General features: G+C 40.9%; 1 protein-coding gene and 1 long non-coding RNA gene across 5 annotated transcripts in view; one reads left to right on the forward strand and one right to left on the reverse strand.

Annotated features, from left to right (window-relative positions):
* On the forward strand, positions 1-7,818 carry LOC114876773. Its single transcript, XR_003789455.2, has 2 exons — positions 1-91; positions 123-7,818. It is a non-coding gene; the product is annotated as an uncharacterized LOC114876773 (long non-coding RNA).
* LOC114876764 (RING finger protein 44) overlaps positions 2,715-20,568 on the reverse strand; it is a 25,848-nt gene continuing 7,994 nt past the window's right edge. For 2 of the 4 annotated variants that reach the window (XM_029188556.2, XM_029188558.2), the window contains exons 2-10: positions 13,661-14,140; positions 11,681-11,882; positions 11,490-11,577; positions 11,328-11,413; positions 10,674-11,264; positions 10,139-10,312; positions 9,724-10,019; positions 9,338-9,641; positions 2,715-9,040 (exon numbers count right to left, since the gene is read on the reverse strand). In XM_029188556.2, the coding sequence (XP_029044389.1) occupies positions 8,966-9,040; positions 9,338-9,641; positions 9,724-10,019; positions 10,139-10,312; positions 10,674-11,264; positions 11,328-11,413; positions 11,490-11,577; positions 11,681-11,882; positions 13,661-13,887 (2,043 nt within the window). In that variant the 5' untranslated portion in view covers positions 13,888-14,140 and the 3' untranslated portion in view covers positions 2,715-8,965. Of the gene's footprint in view, positions 9,041-9,337; positions 9,642-9,723; positions 10,020-10,138; positions 10,313-10,673; positions 11,265-11,327; positions 11,414-11,489; positions 11,578-11,680; positions 11,883-13,660; positions 14,186-20,568 lie in introns of all 4 variants that reach the window. The other 2 variants (XM_029188559.2, XM_029188560.2) reach the window with 2 other exon arrangements.

A 20,568-nucleotide genomic window follows, 5' to 3' on the forward strand; every position in this document is an offset into this window, starting at 1 on the left:
CGGCTACATGTTCGTTTAGATTTTTAATTATCAAGTAATATTACAACTTGACAAGTTATCGATAAGTTCGATTCTCTTTTACTATTGGAGAGTTATTACAAACATACAAGGTTTACAAAGAGAATCATGTAAAAATTATGATTATAATTCACCGTCCTTTCTCGTGAAACAAAACTAAAACTACAGTTTAGGAAAAAGGTCAATGAACCCTTTCGTCTTCGGTTGGTTCTTCAGGCAAAACTTGGAAAGGAAAATATAAATTATTATGAAAAAGAAATAATGTGTGTGCGCCTGAGAGGACCGAACACCAACAATGGAAAAGCTAAGAGATTCCACGCGTCAACAACGACATTAAACAAATTTGAAAAATATTAATTTAGCCGAACAGACTATGTACCGATGACGTACTTCCGGTGAAATATTCAACTGAACGTGTGGCGCACGAACACTGAACACTCCCCTGGCGGAAGCGAGCTTTGCGCATCGATCTGTTCCGGGTACTCTGCTTTTCGGTGTTCACTTGATAGAATTGCAAATCTCTATATCAGTGAATACCGAGGTGGCAAGAAAATAAATTGTAAAACTTTCGATCGTCATTGTTTCTTGACGTTGTACACGTTCGTGGACACAATGGACCGCGTACGCGCACAATTTCTAACCTCTAAAAAATGGCCGCATTTGTTCCGTGCTTTTAGTCGTCACGGACGCGAAATTTTCACGGTTTCTCGTGAATTCGCCTCCCTCGAAACAGCATGGCCCTCGAGCGCGTTAATTTTCCTCAGTGAATTGATTTCGACCCCGCCACCCTGTAGCCATTCGCTCTCGTTGCCCGTTCCTGCGTTAACTCTGCCCAGTTAGATCGAAGTTGCGAACCGCCAAGAGGGAGAGCCCCGGATCACTGAGAGGAACCAGACCAAGAGGGGAAAGCGATGGGAGTACCAGGAGAAATACGTGGCTTAAAGGGAACGTGTTAGCTACGATGGGTTTTAGAAGTATGGATTTAGTTGGAGAACCGTAGAAACACAGGTTGTCTCTCAAAATCCGACGCAATTCATTTTTAATTGCTGACTTAAGGCAGAAAAAATATCCAATACGCATGGGACTGTAATGCTAATAACCACTGATGATCTATAGTCAATAATCAAGATTCACAGATTTTTGAATAATCAAAAAGGACATTAGCACGGAGAAAGCGAAAAATAAAAGGAATGTAAAGAAAAGTGAAGAAAAAGAGAAACGCCGGAACGAAAGAATGAAAAGGCAAATATATAGAGACAGGGGGGTAGGAAAAAAAGAAAGAAGAGTAACGAAGAGGGAGGGACAGAGAGAACATAGAGAGGAAGAGGGTTTATGTTCTAAAGCCCGCGACCCACCCCCTATAAATTCTAGCAGCCAAGGGGGTTTCCGTTAAAGTAGAACTGCTACTGCAATAGTGTATCTGTCGAGCAGCCTAAAGTCGATAGAACGTTTTCGATCGTGTCGTTGGTCACGAGATATGAGCATATCTCGCTTTAAAGCGACTCGGAATTCTATCGCATCTCGCCCATACCCTCCTGGATTACCCTCATCTTCGAGGCTGCGATTTCGCCTCATTTTTTTTCGTTTTTACCCCTTTTCTCTGGTTGCTCTTGCAACCCTCGTTGCACGTTTCTACCACACGCGAAAACGTACAAACACCGAGGGTGTCGAGAGCGAGTCGGGGATGACGTCGATTGGAATAGCAGCAGCAGCATCGTCGCAAATTAGAGGCTACTCCCTTTTGGTCGAGGCACGCTGCTGTATTATGGGGATTCTGCGACGCGATCAAGGGGCGTTGTAACCACAGCAGCGCTACGAATTGATCGATAACACCCGGGATCGATATTGCATCTCCGACGAGTCCAGGCGAATTCGGTTTTACCAATAAACGCAAATCGATACAGCTTAGAAGGGAACGGTCCTGAGGTGTGACTTTTTGATGAGCCTTTGGTTAAACAACAGAATACAACATCAATTTTCGAGTACTAGGCATCATTGTGCAAAGACACACCCGAAAGTCAGGGTTACACCTTGGAATCTACCCCTTGTTGGACACAGGTGCATTATAACAGTAGCAAACAAGTAGAAAACTTAATTGTTACATAATGCACAGTTGGGTGCAACAGAGGCTTCTTTTAAAGTAAGGTGTAGGGAAAAGAGTGTCCTATCAATCGCCTTGGACTTACCCTCTTAGGCAAGTGGAGGGAGGTTCCTTCCCCCACACTTACCCTACTTTTATTTTCAGAAGAACCCTACGGTTGCACCCAAATGTACCTATATGTCTATGATAATGTCTGAAACACATAAAAAACAATTGTGTACGAATGTAAGCCTATGCCATGCGACGTGGTTGGCGTATCGACCGATTGCAGCTTCGTGCAATTTACAAGAGGAGGGAACCTGTTCGCTTGGACATCGCGTCGATACGCTCGAAGCACGATGTTAAACGAATCAATTATGACCGTACGTTGACGATTCATGGAAGTCGCATGCGAGGGCAAATTGACTGATGTATTATTGTGTGAATGCGAAAGAAAATTCGTAATGAGCTTAACGTGAAAAAATAAAAAAAAATTCGTGTAATCTGAGAATAATGATTGATAATATTTCAATGATAATAATAATAATAGTAATAATAACGAGAATGAGAATGAGAATAATAATAATAGGCGGTAGCGGTAGTAGTAGCAATAGTGTCAGTATTAATAATATATAATGTTTGGCATCGTTATCTTCGCGTCTGTACAAATGGTTCGCTTTCATTGAAACGCTTCGATGTTTATTTCATTTCCTTTCTGAATCGAAACGTTTCCTTTGTATACAGAAAATTTATCTAGTTTTGGTTGTTAACAACGTGTTCCCCATATTAGAGCGAATTACAATCTAAACTTAATGAACCAATATCTTCGTACGTTAATAATAACATAATAATAATGGTAATGATACAATAATAATAACAACAATTAACTAACGAACAAATTAAATATAACTAAAAAACGTTAAATCGAGCTTGTATAAAAAACATTTAACGCACTTCCGGTATATTAACGAAAATAGTGGTATCAGTAGCAGCAGCAGCAGCAGCGATATTAATTCTACTATAATATAAAATATAAAAATTGTTTGAGAACACATGGCTACCGAGGACGTTGCCGACCACCTCTGATATTATTTCATTGACAAATAAAGGAGGAAAAAACAGTACGGTCTGAGGAGGTCGACATATTATTTATGGTTTATTAACAACGAGACTTTTTTGTGTCGGTAGGAAGACGTGTAGAACGATCTTACTCAACAAAAATGTAGAGGGTCGATGATTTGATGGAAAAATCAGGTGGAGTGTTCCAGAAAGGTTGGGTCAAATTTTAAGGGATAATTTTGATAAACATCTTTCCCTAAACTTTGACACAACCTTCATTAATGTACAGTTGGGTGCAATTAAGGCTTTTATGGTTAAAAAAAAAATTGAGAGGAAGAAACGTTCCATCACTTTCAAGATTAGATTCTCCCAAGATCAAAGACAAAATGGTGGAGGTTCCTCCTTCTGCACTTACCCTTAATTAAGAGAAGCTTACGTTGCGCACAACTGTACATGTCTGGAATGATAAAAAATGTTCTAATTTCTAAATTTCTGTCAAATATGGCGGTTTGTAATGTTCGTCCCGGTGCCAGATGACGGGGCGCACTTCCGTTATGTTCAAAGAAAACGTACAATCAGAAAGCACCACTCGCTAGAGAAAATACTGTTGCGTTTTCTCCTTAAACGAATTATTAACTAATGGCATGCTTGTACTATCTGCGGTGAAGCGATACGGCTGTGTCTCTCTGTTCACGAATAGCAAAAGTTTGCAACAAAAACTAATAAACACTATTGTACACACGTTGAACGCACGAAAACTTCTATACAACTCTATTCCCCACGGATCTCGTATACACGTGGAACTCAACGTTTGATTTATTGCTGTTCACCTTTCTACCCCCGCGAATAACATTTCCGGTCATCGGATACGATTTTCGATACTTTCGTTGGTGAAACAATGCCAGCTACGCGAAAACTGATAATTATTATTAAACAATTAATTAGCTTTGAACGGTAACTTGGAGAATGGTGAGAAATTTTCAAATAAAACTTAATAAACCTAAATATTAATATTTTGAATGGTTTGATAATTTATATACAACAAATTTCTATTAACCCATAAAAAACGTCACGTTAGAATAAAAAACTGCTTCGAAGGGTTAATAATAATAATTAAAAAAAAAAGTGACAAAGAACTCGAAGGCAAACAATTCCATCGATCGTTGTTATTTCAGCAAAGCTTTCAGGGTGCCGTGTCCACATAGAGGCCATGGCTTTCAGAAGATGAATACTTCAACAACGACGTGCTTCGATATGCATAAATCAGTTTAACGCGCAGCTGGCATCGAACACAGAAAGTTCAATATTACGAATCCACGGGGGCAAGCACCCTGCCTTCTCTCTAAAGTAATCGAGAATCAAACCCATTCGAATTTTAGCTGTCGTGTGTTCCATTTTCGCGGCACATTAAAATAACGCGTATGGCTCTGTTACCTTTTCTTCTTTTTTTTTTTTTCATCCGTGTTGTACAGTGTGTGTGTGTGTGTATAAACGGATGTATCTTTTATATACAAATCAACTTTACCTCTACAACCTCGTACATATCGGAACAATTGAATCTTTTGGTACTTGGTTTGCATCGAGATCGGTACCTTGAATGTACTACTCTTTTGAAAATCAATCTTGAAATAAGTAGCGTTTTGAATAATTGCAATCATGGCTATCGCGATGGAAAATAATTCTGCAATTTGAAAATTAATTGTACAGGGTATAATAATGGAACCCCTCTAAATATGAAACTTAAAGTCACTAAGATATATTCAATTTTAATTCCAGGTACCGATCTTTGTATCTTATCTGCTGCGACTGGTACACTAGGCTTCAGGGTGTGCTTAAGGTACGCGTTTCAAAGGGTACATTATGCCTAGCTTAATCTAAGCGTATCAAGGGACGGAGCGTTGGACGGGGGGGTCAAAAGTAACCTCTGTAGTCGAGAATCGGCCCAGGAAAAAAAAAGGAGATTTCTACATCACGAGAATACCATATTTCTTTTTTCTGTTTCTTATTATTTATCACAGGAACGTAGAAGAGAAAGAGATTCCAATTCGCGTCTAAATTTACTCACTGACGTAATTAGTATTTTTTTATCTCAGGCGGCTAGCAATATTTTTGTATCAATTTGATCATTTCTGATAGAGTATGGGGGCCACTTTGAACCCTCCCTAGTTACGTCAATGTTATACTACTTGGGATCAAAAAAAAAAAGTTGTGAAAAGCCCGATGAGAGAAAAAGAGTAGTTTTGTTCACTGAACACCGGATGTGTAGATCTTGTTCGGCGTTTAGCTCCTTCCGATCGAACGCTCGTCCCTTTCGACAAATTCACACGCACGTTCACGCATCGTTTTCTGTCTCTTTCGCTTAAGCTAGTAAAAAAATGAGCCATTCCCTTTTGCTCTTTCTCTGGCCGGGTCTAGCGACAAAAAGGGCGAGCGTGCGAGACGCGTGGATTACGATGGAGATTAAGTGATATGTGTTCCTGTTAAAACGCATCTAAGAAAAACCAACACGCACACACGCACACATACATACATGTATACACGAGCTTTTGATATTGTTCCATCAAATGAAACAATGAAAATCAATATCTTTTGATTTGTGCTTGCACGTGTTACCTTTTCATATATTATTTGATCGAATTAAATGACGCTCTATTAATTTGATCATTTTAGATTCTTCGAATGTGAACAGCGAATGGTCATTTAGTCTCGATCAAATGATATTTCTCAATGATCGCAAACGCAGCCTTAGACCCGTACAAAACTACTAAAAAGTACATGTTTTTTTTTTTTTTTTTACGTATATACGGTTGCACGGACGAGTTTCACTTACGAGTATATTCGCTCTGCTAGAAACTTACTGGATTCTAAGATACTCCAAGTAGAACACTTATCAATCGAATGGAAATTGAAATTAAGGTGTAATTAATGATCCAAATTCTGTTACGTTCTACGTAGAGTATCGTTCCAAGTATTGACCGAGAAATATCAGTTTACATTCAAATTGTAGAATGTCAGAGTGTAAAATAAAGCTCGTTGGTCCTGTTCTAGCCAGATATAGGTGGTAGACACGGTGGTAATGCGATGATTTAGCCACGCGTTAGACCACGCACGATTTTGGCAAACAATTGTTAAAATATTTTTAACAAATGAAGCTACACCGATGCGAAAGGTAGGAAATTATTTGGTAAATGTTATAGTTTCATACTTCGATTGCAAAAGATAAACTGTAACTAATTACCTATTCTATTTGTTCGTTAAAAATTAACATGTCGATACCAAATATTTATAGCGTTCAATTCTATATTATATATTCAAAAATTAATTTGTGGATCCAAAATTGGAGGTTTATAGCTAATACTAATCAAAATAAAAGAATCTTAAGAGAAATTTACAGTTTGCCAAATCGTGGTCTAATTAAATGGTTTTGTTTTTCTGCTCCAAATGTACATTTCCTCCTGTGACTCGAACGAATGTTTCAAATTCACCTGAACTTTCGAATTCACAGGATTCGAGGGTCAATTCAGGTTTTTCAAATTTTTTCTCATTTTCTCTATTTCCTTTTTCCCCATGAACTCTCATCGTTTCCCGATACCCGGTCAAGTACAGTAAAGGCACGCGATAAGAAATGGAAGGAGACAGTTCAAGAACCCATTACACGTTTCGTGTTCGATCTCTATTTTACACCGTTACGAGAGAAGACCACGTGATGTTTTTCATTAATTCAACAGTAATCTAATTAACACATCGAATACCATTCGCTGCCGAACTCCAAAAGTAAAGTCGGTCGCTGGATGCCTCAACGTTTCAACGTCGACGATCGGGCCCGCGATATCGCGTGATCGACAGCGAACGCGTTAAATGGAAAAATCCATGAAAGATATAGTGATTTTTTAATTAATTCCAAAGCTATGCACGCGAGAAACGAAGCACCAAATTCAAAAAGTCTAAACAAGAAATTTTCTTTTCCCCCCATTAGATTTCTACGGTACAGCTTTATAACAATTTAAAATGCAACAAAAGATTATATAATTTCTCAAACAATTAAAAAAAAAATGATAAGAATGAATTTTTTTCTTACAGATCTTTGAGATAGAGAAAAATCGACACGTGGTGTCCAGCCGTGAGATTTTATCCAAAAATTCTTGGGAACGAATATCATAGATTCTCTGCAGGGACTTTCTAAATATTAACGTTACTTTATCCGACGAATCTTAATCGTTAAAGTTTATTTAATATTGAAAATTTCCGAAATCGCGGTTAACTCGATTCTTCTAATCCATCCTTATTTTTCTCTCCCTCGCGCGCGCGTGCTCTTTCTCTCTTTTATTATCCTTTTTTTTCTTTTTTTTTTGGTTTTCTTAGCGTACGTACGTTTATTGTTTATGAGATGTGTGTATAAAAAAATATGAATCGTTTCATTTCATCTATTAGAGGTAGATACGCAGGAAACAGAAGCGGTATTCTTTTATCATTTTCTCTTTTTTTCTTTCTTTTTTTTCTTCTTTATTTAGTTTTGCATCTTTTGCGTATAGTAAACTATTGCTGAATCGACTGACTTCTTGTTTTATTTCCTCTCACGGTTTCGAAGGATCTTTGAAGTAGATAAAGAAAGGAAACGGTTGTCGACGAACCACCGCGAGAGAAACGAATATTAAATAAATCATCTCTTCCCGGTAATTATTTCTGCAACTATTGATAATAACAAAATGATCACCCATCCTACACAAAGACACAAAAAGCTTATATTTGTTAGGAAGTTGTGTTTCTTCATTGCCCGACACAATAACACGTCTTGTCCTCTTTGTTGCAAGAAGAAAAAAAAAGGAAAAGAATTTATGTACTACATTTGGTTAAGTGCCCCCCCGTCCCCCCTCCCTCCCTAACAAAAAGAAACAAATTACCTAGAATCGGTTTTATATGCACGCACACACTCATATACGCGCGTGTATGTATAATAGGAGTGTTTTACGTAATTATGTACAATTCGTAGGATTAAAAAGACAACTATAATAATAGTAATAATAATAATAATAAAAATTGGAACGTTAATGGAAAGTGGCAATAGTTGCATTATTACAAGTACTTATGTACACAATATATACCCGATACTCTCCTAAAAAGTAGCAACACAAAACAACAAACGAGCGTTAAATACGTAAATGTCAAAGCGCTAGTTGAAACAAAGAGAAAAAAAAAAATAATAATAATAATATACGAACAAGCGTCAGATTTCCAACTCTGACTTGAAATGCTTGTGTAGCTTTTAATATCTCTGAAACTTTCTTCTTCTTCTTTCTCGTTTGTCCCTAACATCAGTTGATTGCTTATTACAACATATTATACACTCGCACACACTCTCTCTCTCCCCCCTTTCTCTAATATCCGAAGAAAAAAACAATATGGAATAAACACGCGAGAAACGTTCATTCGTCAACGTACAAATGTTGCATGCTGTTAATTTAAAATCGTGTACCTTTATTGCGTGTGGTCCTTTTTTGTTCTCAACACCCGACACACGATCATACCCTGAATTTAAATTTTTTTTTCTCTTTCATCTTTTTTTTTTTTATCGTTCTTCGATTTTCATAATCCTCTGGCTGAAGGGTTGTAGCAGACACGCTCGGTTCTGCCGTTGGTTTGGACCGCAACTCCGCGCGGTCGTCTTTGTTCCCAGCCTCCTCGGTACGAGAGAAATGCTCGTCAACAGAAATTTGCACAAACCAGCAACCTGATGGCTGGTAGCTCTGTGCGAAGTAGCGTCCCTGAGATCCGTGACAGTTGGCGCTAGTGCACTTGAGCAGCTTGGCGTCAGTCGCTACCGGTACTGGCGTTTCCAAAATATTGTCCGGCATCGCCACGGCATATTGGACACGTTCGGTTCGACTGTGAACAATAAATAAACCATATGGTCGTGACGCGTTCACTGGGGCAACTGTAGATATCTCAGCCACAGTGAACGTGTTAACTTTATATTTGGAACATCTAGATTCAGCATAAGGGTTTTAGGTTCAATTGCTGGAGCATCAGTTCCTATTTTTCATACATTCTTACACTGAAACTTAATTTACATTGATACAATAAGTGGAAGCTAGGGCTACTATGGTCTAGTTTTCATTAGTATACTTGAAGATGGATTAGCCAACTATTCCATGTAATCTAGACTAAACGATATATACTTACTTTAAGCCATTTGTCGATGCATTTCGAGTGGAATTCGTGGGAGCACGGTAGTACGCGCAACGACTGCAGAGCCTCGAAGTCACACATGCACACGACACAGATAGTTTGGTCTCCCTGGTGCGTTTCCGCGTTAAATTTGTACGAGGGCAGCTGTTCGACTTCGGCACGGGTCAGTCCTCGTGGTTTAGCTTCTCCCAGTCTTTCAGCCAACGACAGTAGAGCCTCGTAATTTTCGGTTGCCGAATCTGGCGATGAAAGCTCCGCTTGACTGTACGGCGATAATGGTGGGTTGCTGAACATCGCTCTGCGAATTGCACACCAATTTTCACGATTACATCAGCTGGAAAGATTGTGACGAAACTTGGACAAGAAATATCGATACTCACAAGAAGTGTAGTAAGAATGCCGGATAAGTCTGCGGTATCGGAGGTGTACCTCTCCATCTACCCGACCTTGGTCGTCTAACCGTGTGAACGTTCGGTCCTGTACGACGATTTCTAGATTGAATCATTTCCAATTGACTGTTTCTAGTTTCTGACAGGAATATAGGAGTAGGAGTCGGAGTCGTGACTTGAGTGAGAGCTGGCGGCGAGTACGAGTGCGGCAATGGTAACGGAGCACCGGCTGCGGCTCCTACTCGATGATGATGATGGGATTCAATTAACTCTAATTCAACTTCTCTCTGGAACAAATATAAAAAACGAATGTTTCAACAATCAAAACTTCTTCTATACGTTAGGCGAGTTATCTAACTCGAGCAGCACTTGTTTACAATAATAACTTCTTGTCTCTAATTTTTACCTGTTGCGAGAGTTGATGATGCGCAGTATAATGAGCAGTATGGACGGGCGGTGGAGGTGCATGAGCATGATGAAGAGCCGCCACGGGACCTCCGGTTGGCGTTGGATATCCGACTAGGCTGTGGCCTGGATGGGTCGGATGAGCCGATGGATAGTGACTATGGTGATGTGTGACCTGTGAAAAATAACATTCCTTCGTTGTAATATACCCTGAACAATTTATTCGACGGAGAAATCACTTATTCCGGGCTGAAAAGATTCGCGGAAGATATAGGGAGGTCGTTAGATGGATATATCCCCACGATATCGCGGGATCGTCATCGCAAAATGTGTTTAAGCTACGCCCTCACTATATCGTGACTATAATTTTTAACCCTTTTATATATCAATATCGCGTTAGACTCCGATATTGTTTCTTACATTGGAATCATATATCGCGTTTAAGTTGATAACAGTACAAGATGTCGTGTGGTCTCAGGTGTATTCTCTTCGTATCAGGCTCGGTCTGCGTACGTTTAAGACTGAATAATACTTACCTGACACGAATGCGCAAACGCGTGTGCCCCAGTCGGTGTGTATATACTGTGCAGCTGACAAGGAATTCTGTAACCTGTCGCTTGTGGATGCCAGATGGGTTCGCCGCTGACGGCCACCCCTAAACCGGAAACACCGACTTGTCCAACGTCAACGACCACAGGACCGTTCGCTCCCTGCGCAGGATGGTGTCCTGTACCCGGTGGATGATGGGGATGCGTCTGATGCGCGTTATGCATATTATGATGGGAACTGTGCAGATTATGGTGCGAATTGTGGATACTGTGATGAGAGCCATGGATACCATGGTGGGAGTTGTGAATCGTCGGATGAGGATTGTGCCCGGGAATGAAGGAATAGGATAATCCGAACGAGTCGGTGTATCGTTGGTAACGATTTCGAATTGTTGGACTACCGCGTGTGGACATATGATTGCGAGGTGATCGTCTTTGGGGTGCCGGTGAAAATTCCCATGGCGGTGGAGTTGTGTGTAACGGTGGTGTAGGCGACTGTGGTGTCGTCTCTCGTACTTCGATCCCAGACACGGCACCGTTCCGTGATATTCGTCGACGTTTTCTCGACGGTGATTCGCTCTAAAAATGACAAAATCCAAATCAATCTAGACGTTAGACGATCTGAAGAACAAACGAATTTACCTTTCTACCATCGTCTTGACTAGGCTGCCTGTAATACGGCGGCGAAGGTTGTATTTGTACAGGACTCAGAGGTAGCTGATTCGTGGCTATAGAAAAAAGGATATATTCGTTATTATTGAAAAATAGATTCTTCTTTCGTTGATTTCGAAAATTTCAATGTACCTTGAGAAGTTCTACGATACTCCATATCGACGCCGCTAGCTCCGAGACCTGGGCTCATGTTCAATAACGGGCCACGCATCGTGTTCTCCTACGGGTGTATATATCTCTCTTTACAAAAATATTCAACAGAGGCACGCACACAGACAGAGTGTCGACGCGACAGGATGTCGGGATCTCGGCGAGATTCTTACTTGGCCGCAGATGTTGATATGCAATGGCGGAGAATTTGCCGGAGGACCCACAGACTCTTGTGGAAAATGTGCCGGTGGACCTCTCGATTGCGGACTGTGCTGCGGGGGCGGTTTATACCCCACGCTGGATCCGCCTACGTTCCCGTGATACGATACTTCCTTACCGTTCGGTCCGGAAGACGTACCAACTCCGGGACAGTCCCTAAATACGTACAGAACCACCAAACTATTAACGACGCCCTTTCAACTGTAACTCTGGGTACCTAAATGACCGATGTTACGGTGTTATTTCCAGTTAGATCCCCGGTACGAATAATATGGATCCTCGAAACTCTCCTTTATGGCTTTCAGAGAAATTGGTCTCTGATTCCATAATTTCCAAAATTTTACAACTCCCTGAATAAAGGTAAGGAACCTAAGCCACGTCTCAAACGTTGAAAGCCTCGAAGACTCAAATAGTTACAAAGAGTAAAGTTTACGTCCTTCGAACGGTTCAAATTAATAAGAATACAATAATTAAAGAAATTCTCACCGTAACATCGATGCAATTCGAACAATTAGTATCCCTGGCGAACTAATTCCTCGTAACGAACCGATCCTACAACCGTGTAACTATCTCTGTTCGGTTTACGTGAATTAACCGAGTCGTCAAGAGGCATACGCACGACACGACGTTGTTTCTATCTTAACGCAGCTGAATAAATTGGGCCATATTTACGTCTCGTACACGGTAATCGACAAAGAGCAATCGTCCATCGCGAAACGTGGACTCGATATTTGAATAAAAATCGGGGGAAAAAGGGCACGCAACAACGAGAAATACGTACATACGTGGAATAAGAAGGAAACGTGTGTGTTATGTAGTCTCATTCAGAAGTGATACTGGTACACGATGGCATGCTAAACAAGATAACCAGCGAAGTATAATGTATAAACATGGTACGTAGCAAAGAGAGCGGAGAAAACATAGAGAAGAATAAAAAATTCAAATAAACAAGTAGAACATAAACGTTCAAGCATTCGTATTGATGGATAGAAAGAAAAAAAAAGAAGAGAAAAATTATAGTTATTGATTTGAACATATTCCGTTCAAACTCGCGCTATATAATAGTGTATCATGCAACTAATAAATCTCTCCTATTTCAACGAATTTCACGAAGAAATAAATAATTTATTTTATTCTATAATTAATTGCGTTGTACGTCTTGTTTTCCTACAACGTGTATGTGGATGATACGAATATGTATACAGTGTCTTTTGTAATTGTATGGAAATAAATTGAAATATAAAAAATCAAGAAGGGAGAATTAACGATGCTAACAAAAATGCGTGTCGGTGACGAAAAGAAAAATACGTCGCTAGGTTGCAAACAACGACGTCCACGGCGTCGCAACGACACCCCAGAGTGGCGGCGTTTATTATCGTCGATTAGAATCGTCGACTCTTCAATGTCGGTCGCTGTGAAAATTAAATACACTATGCCAGAGTGTACGCGTCGCTCGACAGAACACACTTTCGTTTGTCCGCGAGAATTTCTCGAGCCGACCGACGAATCCCTATCCACGGTGTAACAAAACTTCAATAATTACGTCGATAATCTCTTGACGTTAAGTAACGGAATTACGCAACACTACCGGGTGTCTTTTTATATGAAAACAGACGAGATTTGAATGAGGACACCTTGTACATCCAACAAGAACACGGAGCGATAATTATTCGCCTCATTAAACGATAACAAATCGTGACGCTTCCTATGGCTTTGACTAGCGCAGTAGTCATGTGCGCGAATGGCTACAACGCATCATCGTTGACTAATCACGTGACTAATTGCCGATGAAAATGATATATGAAACTAGAAACGTAATAGATTTCTTATCGAAAGTACGAATCGAGGGGAAGAGACATTCAAAATTCCCGGTACAACGAGCGAAACTAACCGAGGATAACCGAAGATAACCGAAAATAGGATTCGTTATATACCCGTTATGGAAGCGTGGCGGTGGACATTGACGATATGGATATTCCTTGTTGCCGGTGTATTGCTGAGGTATCTGGGCGTGTTGAGGGTGTTGATTATGAGGGTGCCATCCACCACGGGGCGCTGGAGGCCGTGAATGGGGCCCCGTTTGGGTACCACCGTTTACTACGGCCCTGTAACGTCCCTGCATGCCCAAGCCGCGATGCTGATGACTTCCAGGGCCGTTCATTCCCTCCCCTTTTGTTCTGTCTCTTTCGATCTTATTCCACCCTTGCCTCGTTCCGTCCCTTTTTACACTTTTAACTTCGTTCTCTGTCTTTCTATTAGCTCTTCTCTTTTTCCTGGTTCGTATACTCTGTTGTCGACACGTCGAGAGAGGTTAACCTCGCCGTACAATTTCGTTCGACTTTGCACGTAGTTTCTGGCCCTTGTTTTTAAAACCTGCACACGCCCCACTCAAGTCCTCCTCCGAGATATCGAACCTGGCGAGATATTCGAACGACGTTACGATGACACCGAGGAGGAGGCTAGATGAACCAAGAGATTTCCGTTTCATGTTGCTCTTTCGAAATGTCGAAAGAACATCCGACCACGCCGCCATGTTCGAGTGCGGCTCGAAACGACACCACCGTCTCAACCGATCTCGAGGGCCCCGTGCAATCATTTATCCAAATTTTATCTTATAAAAATGCAAATAAATTGTATCAAGTATGATTTTTATAAATTTCAAAGAAACAAATTACGCAAGATCTCGATTTGATTGAATATATCATCGTAAAAGAATAGCGAAGGGGGTGTGATTTAGAGACAAACATACCATGCAATAATATGTACTAACAATAATTATTAAATGATACATAGGCTGTCTCGAAAAGATTGTACATCAAACTAGAGATTCTTCATGAAAAAATAAAACGAAAAGTTCTTTACCATTTTACAGTCTAAGTTTTCATTTCCAAGATACAAGCGAATATAATCGGATGTGTGACTTCCGGCGCGCGCAGTGTATACCTCACGCGATTGGCCAAGCAACTGATCACGTGGTCGAAAGTAGGGGCGCCCCGGAAGTTAAACATCGAATCTTTAATCGCTAATATCTCGAGAACGGAAGGTCTGATTGCAAAACGGTAAAGGACTTTTCGATTTGTTTCTTCACGCAGAATTTGCAGAGTACAACGTTTTCAAGATTCTCTTTATAAAATTCATGACGAATGTAAAATCATTCCTCGTTTCGCATGCGTTTGGTGCTTGGCGCTCGTGGCGACTAGCTCGGATGCATTTCCGGTAAAAAGCTCTCTCGGTCACGTAGCCTCCATATACATTTCTCTTTTTTCTTTTCATCATTCTCGTTTCTCTCGCTCGCCATTGGCAAAAGTATCGCCATTCGACAGCTGACGAAAAGGAGCAACGTATGCAAACCGAGTGTTTAATCAAATATTAAATAAATAAATAAATAACGTATTTAATGGAATAGCTCCTTTTCGATGGCTCATCGACACGCGAAGCACATTAATGTGACTTTTGAAAAAGCGTGAAAAGCTATGGGACACACAACCATATGGATGTTAGAGATCACAAGGAAATCGTTAATTTTTAAACAGAATCAAGAAATCCCTTGAAACATAAATTCTTAATAATAACAACTATGTCTATAATTTGTTAATGCAAACATTGTAGAAGAAGAAAGGTCATGCGAAAAGGAACAGAGGGTGCGCACGTTAATAGTGGAAACTTATTAATGGTTCATCTATTTCTAAAGATAAACATATATCGATATTTTTTAATTTCACGCTGATATTCGAAGACTCGTCTGTAGAAGAATATTCAACTGGGAAAGGATTCTATGGGATAGGCTCAGGATGATTTCCTGTGCCCGCTCGTGTATAACCAACAACAGGGCCAGCTCTTTTTCTTCATTTTTTCGGTCGAAGGTAGCCAAAAGAGGGACAGAGAGTTGGCCTGCCACGATCCGAAGTCCGAAGAAACGATTAAGTGAACCGGAATATCCAGGCCCCGTTGCTTTGGGCCCAGCCTCTCTCTGCCTTTGCGCGAACCCTGGCCCCATCCGCAGCAAAGAAAAATCTTTCAACGATTGTGGCGATTTTTTTTTTCTTTAACAAAGATCCTCGACCCTAGTATATTCGAAAAAAAGAAACTTGGACCACGAAGGACTTCCAGACTGAATCCCACCGCATGGTGTCTTCCTTTGCCTCGTGATCACCAGTTCTTAAAGAATCTTCCTGAATTTCAACAAATGCTTGTACAATCATTACGATCCTATCGTGGAACAAAAAAGGACGTTATTCCTTCGAAACTTTGTTAAGGGCCACGTGCAAGGCAACTGCAGAAAGGGTGGTATATTAACGAGTCTGTCTGGTCAGGTGTGCCTTGGCGCAAATTCTGAACCGGTAGCACGGTATCGAGAGCAAACAGGGTGCTGGGGACACCAGGTGAACATACCATATGTCATGGGGTCGATAAGAATGTTTCAGATAACCGACGACTTAGTTTCCTTTCGAGATGCTTGAATTCTTAAGCGACAGTCGGTTGTGCGCGACATTTGCATACCGAATGATCCGGCTGTGGAACAGAATAGCTAATTACCTTTGCTATTAATGACGCTAAATAAGAAGCAGAATATTTCCGACTATTGCAAACTTGTTTAACCTGACAATTTATCTAACCCAAACCTTCCATAAAATCATCAAAAATCATATAATCAAGGACACTACCATTTATTCCTTTAAATGTATGTACAGGAGTTCCGATCCAAGCGCATTCTTGAATATTTATTATTTACTATCAAGAACAGAAGTAAAGTAAGAGGCTACCTAACGTAACAGGTGCTATTAAATGCTACTTAACACGCCTAATACGTCTCTTTGATGCAATAACCAAGTACATCGTGGCCGCGACAGACTCGTATTCCTGGGAAGAAATTTCAGCCTCGAACAAAGGGGTAAATGGCTTCTAACCTCCGTTTAACCCTTTACGCTATGACCAAGCTCGATGAGCAATATGTACCTTTGATAGAATGCAAATTTTTAACGAAACCAGGACAGTATTGTGCAACGATCGTGGTGACAAATTGTCGCGCGTTATTTCTGGAGTAGATGACGAACACTTAGCGGAGTCGAAGATGGTGTACGCGTTCATAGGTATGACCAAGAGAGGCAGGAGTCTCCTGGTGTCTGAGAGAAACCCGTTTACCTTTAAACTCCTCTCTCGAGAAAGAGTCGAGCAAAAGCAAAAACCGTCGAGACGAGGACGAAGGAGTCGCGGCAAGGAACGCATATGTACCGTTCCAGACAACAATGCGACCAAAAGCTGGCGATCGGGGTCACACGAACCGATCTTAACCCTTTTCTTCCCTATCGATTGCTCATAAATATATTTGAAACGTACGAAATCGAGGGAGGCAACCCCCATCCGAGGGTTAATTAGATTTCCTCTCCGTTTAAGGATCTCGGTATCAGCGATTCTGGATATCTTCAAGAAGTGGACAGTATTTTCAGGTGGAGGGGGCCAGATCTCCGGGTGTAAAGTAGCCGAGATTCGACCTACGCCAGGGTACGTACAAAAGGCTGGAATTTATGCCGGTCGAGGAGCCAGAGGCAGCTGGCGTTTTCGATTTTCCACCAGCTGGTGTTCAGCCGCAGACTTTCGTCGTCCACTCGACTAGCCCTTAAAAGCTTGCGAGCGACAAAGGGCGGTCCCTAGAGCGAGGTAACAGGTCGGTACCCCTCCTATCCCTCTCTCTCTACCCATGAAAATCTGCCTCGGTTCCTTCGAATCCTCCAGGAATCGTCAACTCGAGAAAGAGAACACGAAGGAACCGAGGCTCTCTCTATCGATCCGGCCAGCCTCGTATCACGAAACTGGCTAGCACCCTGGAGAGACCAAGTACATAAGAGGGAAAATCGAAGAGAGAGAGAGAGATGAGGAGAAGTTAGAACGAAACAGGAAGAGAAATTTCCACTTTACTCCTACTCTCAAAGGATGTACCGGTCAGACGAGAGATTTTCTGTTTTATTTCAATGAATTTTTTTTCTTTGTCCTTGCTGATTATTGTTGCGTGAATTGGTTCTATTTTTTTGGAATATTCTAGTAGAGTATTGAGAAAATCGATAATTCTAAATTTAAAAAAATGCTGCTGTTCTAAATCTCTGAAATTGGGAGTCAACAATTTCCTCTTGTTTCCCGAAAAGAACAATAGGTTTCATTTCGATCCGTTCCACGTCGGTCTTTCGCTTTCGAAGCGAAAGATTACGCGGTCAGATAGCCGGGAAAACGATTGTGCGAATGGTCGACTTGTAGCCTTCGAGAAGAAAACGAGGATGCGTTAAAATATTCAAGGTCCGATTTCGAAGAGAAGATTCAGTGATCCTGAAGGATGCGTTACCACCCGGATCGATGGCGCACACTTTGTTTTAATTTCAACCATTCGAATTTTTAATATACATAAATCTCGATGCAAGAGAAATTTTAATGAAAAATTCTGGTAAAATTTCGATTCTTCCTGGTTTGCTTTTATTTCTATGCAACTCTCCTCGCGTGCGTTGCATTATGCACACGTATCAAATTAACCTCCGTACGTTACAATGAGTTACATACTCGTCGCGTGAAAAACAATGCAAAAGTGAGAATACCTGAAATTTAATTATACAAGAGCGTTGCAAAAGCGAGGTTCGTTTTTGAAAAAAAAAAACGATGAAATTAAAAATACTCATTTGAAGCATAGGGTATTTATGTTACATTTAAGAATTAACTTCGGTAACCTACTTTTTAAGGTTCCGTTAGATTTCTCATTTAAATGACCCGCTTAGAGAAACTCGAAAATTCCATTGAGAATGACTCGAGCCGAATTATGCGTAAACGAAAGTGTGTGCTCGTGACCGACGAAAAAGTGAAATGTTCTCTATCACAGTATTTCACAAAAGTCGGTCGAAAAAACTAATTAATAGAATTTCTATGATTTTCACGGTATCGAAGCTACTTGAAACACCCTGTACAGGTTCATCGTACGTATAAAGGTTTAACGCGACCTAATTTATGCAACGTGCACCAGTAACAGGTACACACGTTAGCCCTGCTGAACTGGATCTACTGGTTTCACGAAACAAACGAACCGGACTAACGTAACAATCCGGAAACGACAGCCAGTTCTGTTCTGATGATACGCTATATAGGTACACGTGTCGTTGCATCGTCGATCTATATACGTTTGTTTACATGATACGATGGAAAAACTTGTGCAATTCGTGTCCGACTAAAGCTCCGCTTACTTAGTCACAGCTGATGACTAACGATGTGCCCTTACTCGTTGCCGTCGCTTTGGGAAATTAACGCGATGACCTGGCAAAAACTCTGACTACCATAAACTTTACGATTAACACCGTCCCTTTTACCGTTTCCAAGTCATATCTCGTTCGATGGCAATCGAAAAAGATTTTTAATTATTTTTAGATTGTTAAGGGTGGGAATTAGAAAATACAATAGAGACCTCGAAGCATCGAAATTACACTCGTGATCTTTAGAAAAATAATTCCACGATAAAGGCATCATTAACGAGCCTCTTGGTCAGCTTTTAGCCTCCTCAAACCCAATTTAATCATAAACTATACATGTACCCGCCCGCATATCGTCGCCCACAAAGAGCCACGCAACGTCCACGACTTTAAGGGACTCGTTTTTCGTCGCTGAATTCTCATTTCTTTATTTTTTCCTTTGCAAAATGAACGTACGGGTTCAGCCCGTATGCGTCACCGTGCCCGCATACCGCAACAGCGAATTACAGAGACGACCAACATCCCCGGCATTCCCTTCCTCTCCCCCATAATGATGGATATTGTGGCCAGCCCTCGAGGGCTGCTCCTCTCCCTAGCCTTACTCTCTCTCTCTCTTCACGAAGCAACAATCGTCCTCAGGTACTGTGGGAGCCGTGGAAAAAAGGGGCGCCAGGGTACCCTGACTGTTCAGCTCTTCTTCCTAGCTGGATTCATATGGGAAGGTACACTGCTTTAATTTTAGGTCCTTCAGGAACCTTAATTCCTAGTAAGGTATTGATTTTATAAATGGTCTACGAGCTTAAGATTATTCTTATAGAGAGATCTAAGTTGTATTAATTAGGGTTTAAATCTTTAATAAAGAGGTGAGTATTGTCTAAGTTTCTAATTAGGGCTCTGTGCCCTTATATTATTCTACACTTAACATAACGTTTAGACTCGCTTGGGTAAATCTACTTATAGCAAAGTGATGGTAAATTGTAAGTTTCAATATTCGAAGCGTTTCATACTCCATCGCCAGCTTTGAATAGCAAAGTCTAAACTTCCTACTAATGTATCCTGAGACCCCTTTTCACAAAGAAAATTTAATTCCTGATTGAAAATTATTGAGATACCTAGTGTGTCTTGGGGTATTCCCAGGCCCCCTCACAGTACTTGAGGATTAAATATATGAAGAGGGGAAATTTTTATCTTCTGATTGAGGTATACGAGACAAAGTAGAGATTTGAAGGTAGGTAAGGTCAGAAAGTCGATTCAACGAATGATGGTCTGTTGGAAGAGAGCCTTTCCAACTAAGGATATACGGACCGTAGATACCGTTCTGTGGATGGGCGATGTCCACTTCCTGAAAAACCCAGGTGGACCTGCCGCCTTTCTTTGGCTACCACCTGCCTGCCTGCCTGCTCGCTCGTCTACCTGGGTCTCTCCTCGCAACAGACTTGCTAGCCTGAGAATATCCTATGGAAAGGAGAAGCAGGCTTGTTTCGAAACGAGAATGCGTGAGCTGTAATTCCATGCGATCGATAAAGAAAACGCTTTCGATTCCCCTAGCGATTTGCAGAAAGTGCTGGCCGGAAGGCTGCTGGATTTTCACATGGATAAAATAGTATAATAATTATTAATAA

This window comes from Osmia bicornis, chromosome 9 (assembly GCF_907164935.1).
Source record: "Osmia bicornis bicornis chromosome 9, iOsmBic2.1, whole genome shotgun sequence".
Taxonomy (NCBI): Eukaryota; Metazoa; Arthropoda; class Insecta; order Hymenoptera; family Megachilidae; genus Osmia; species Osmia bicornis.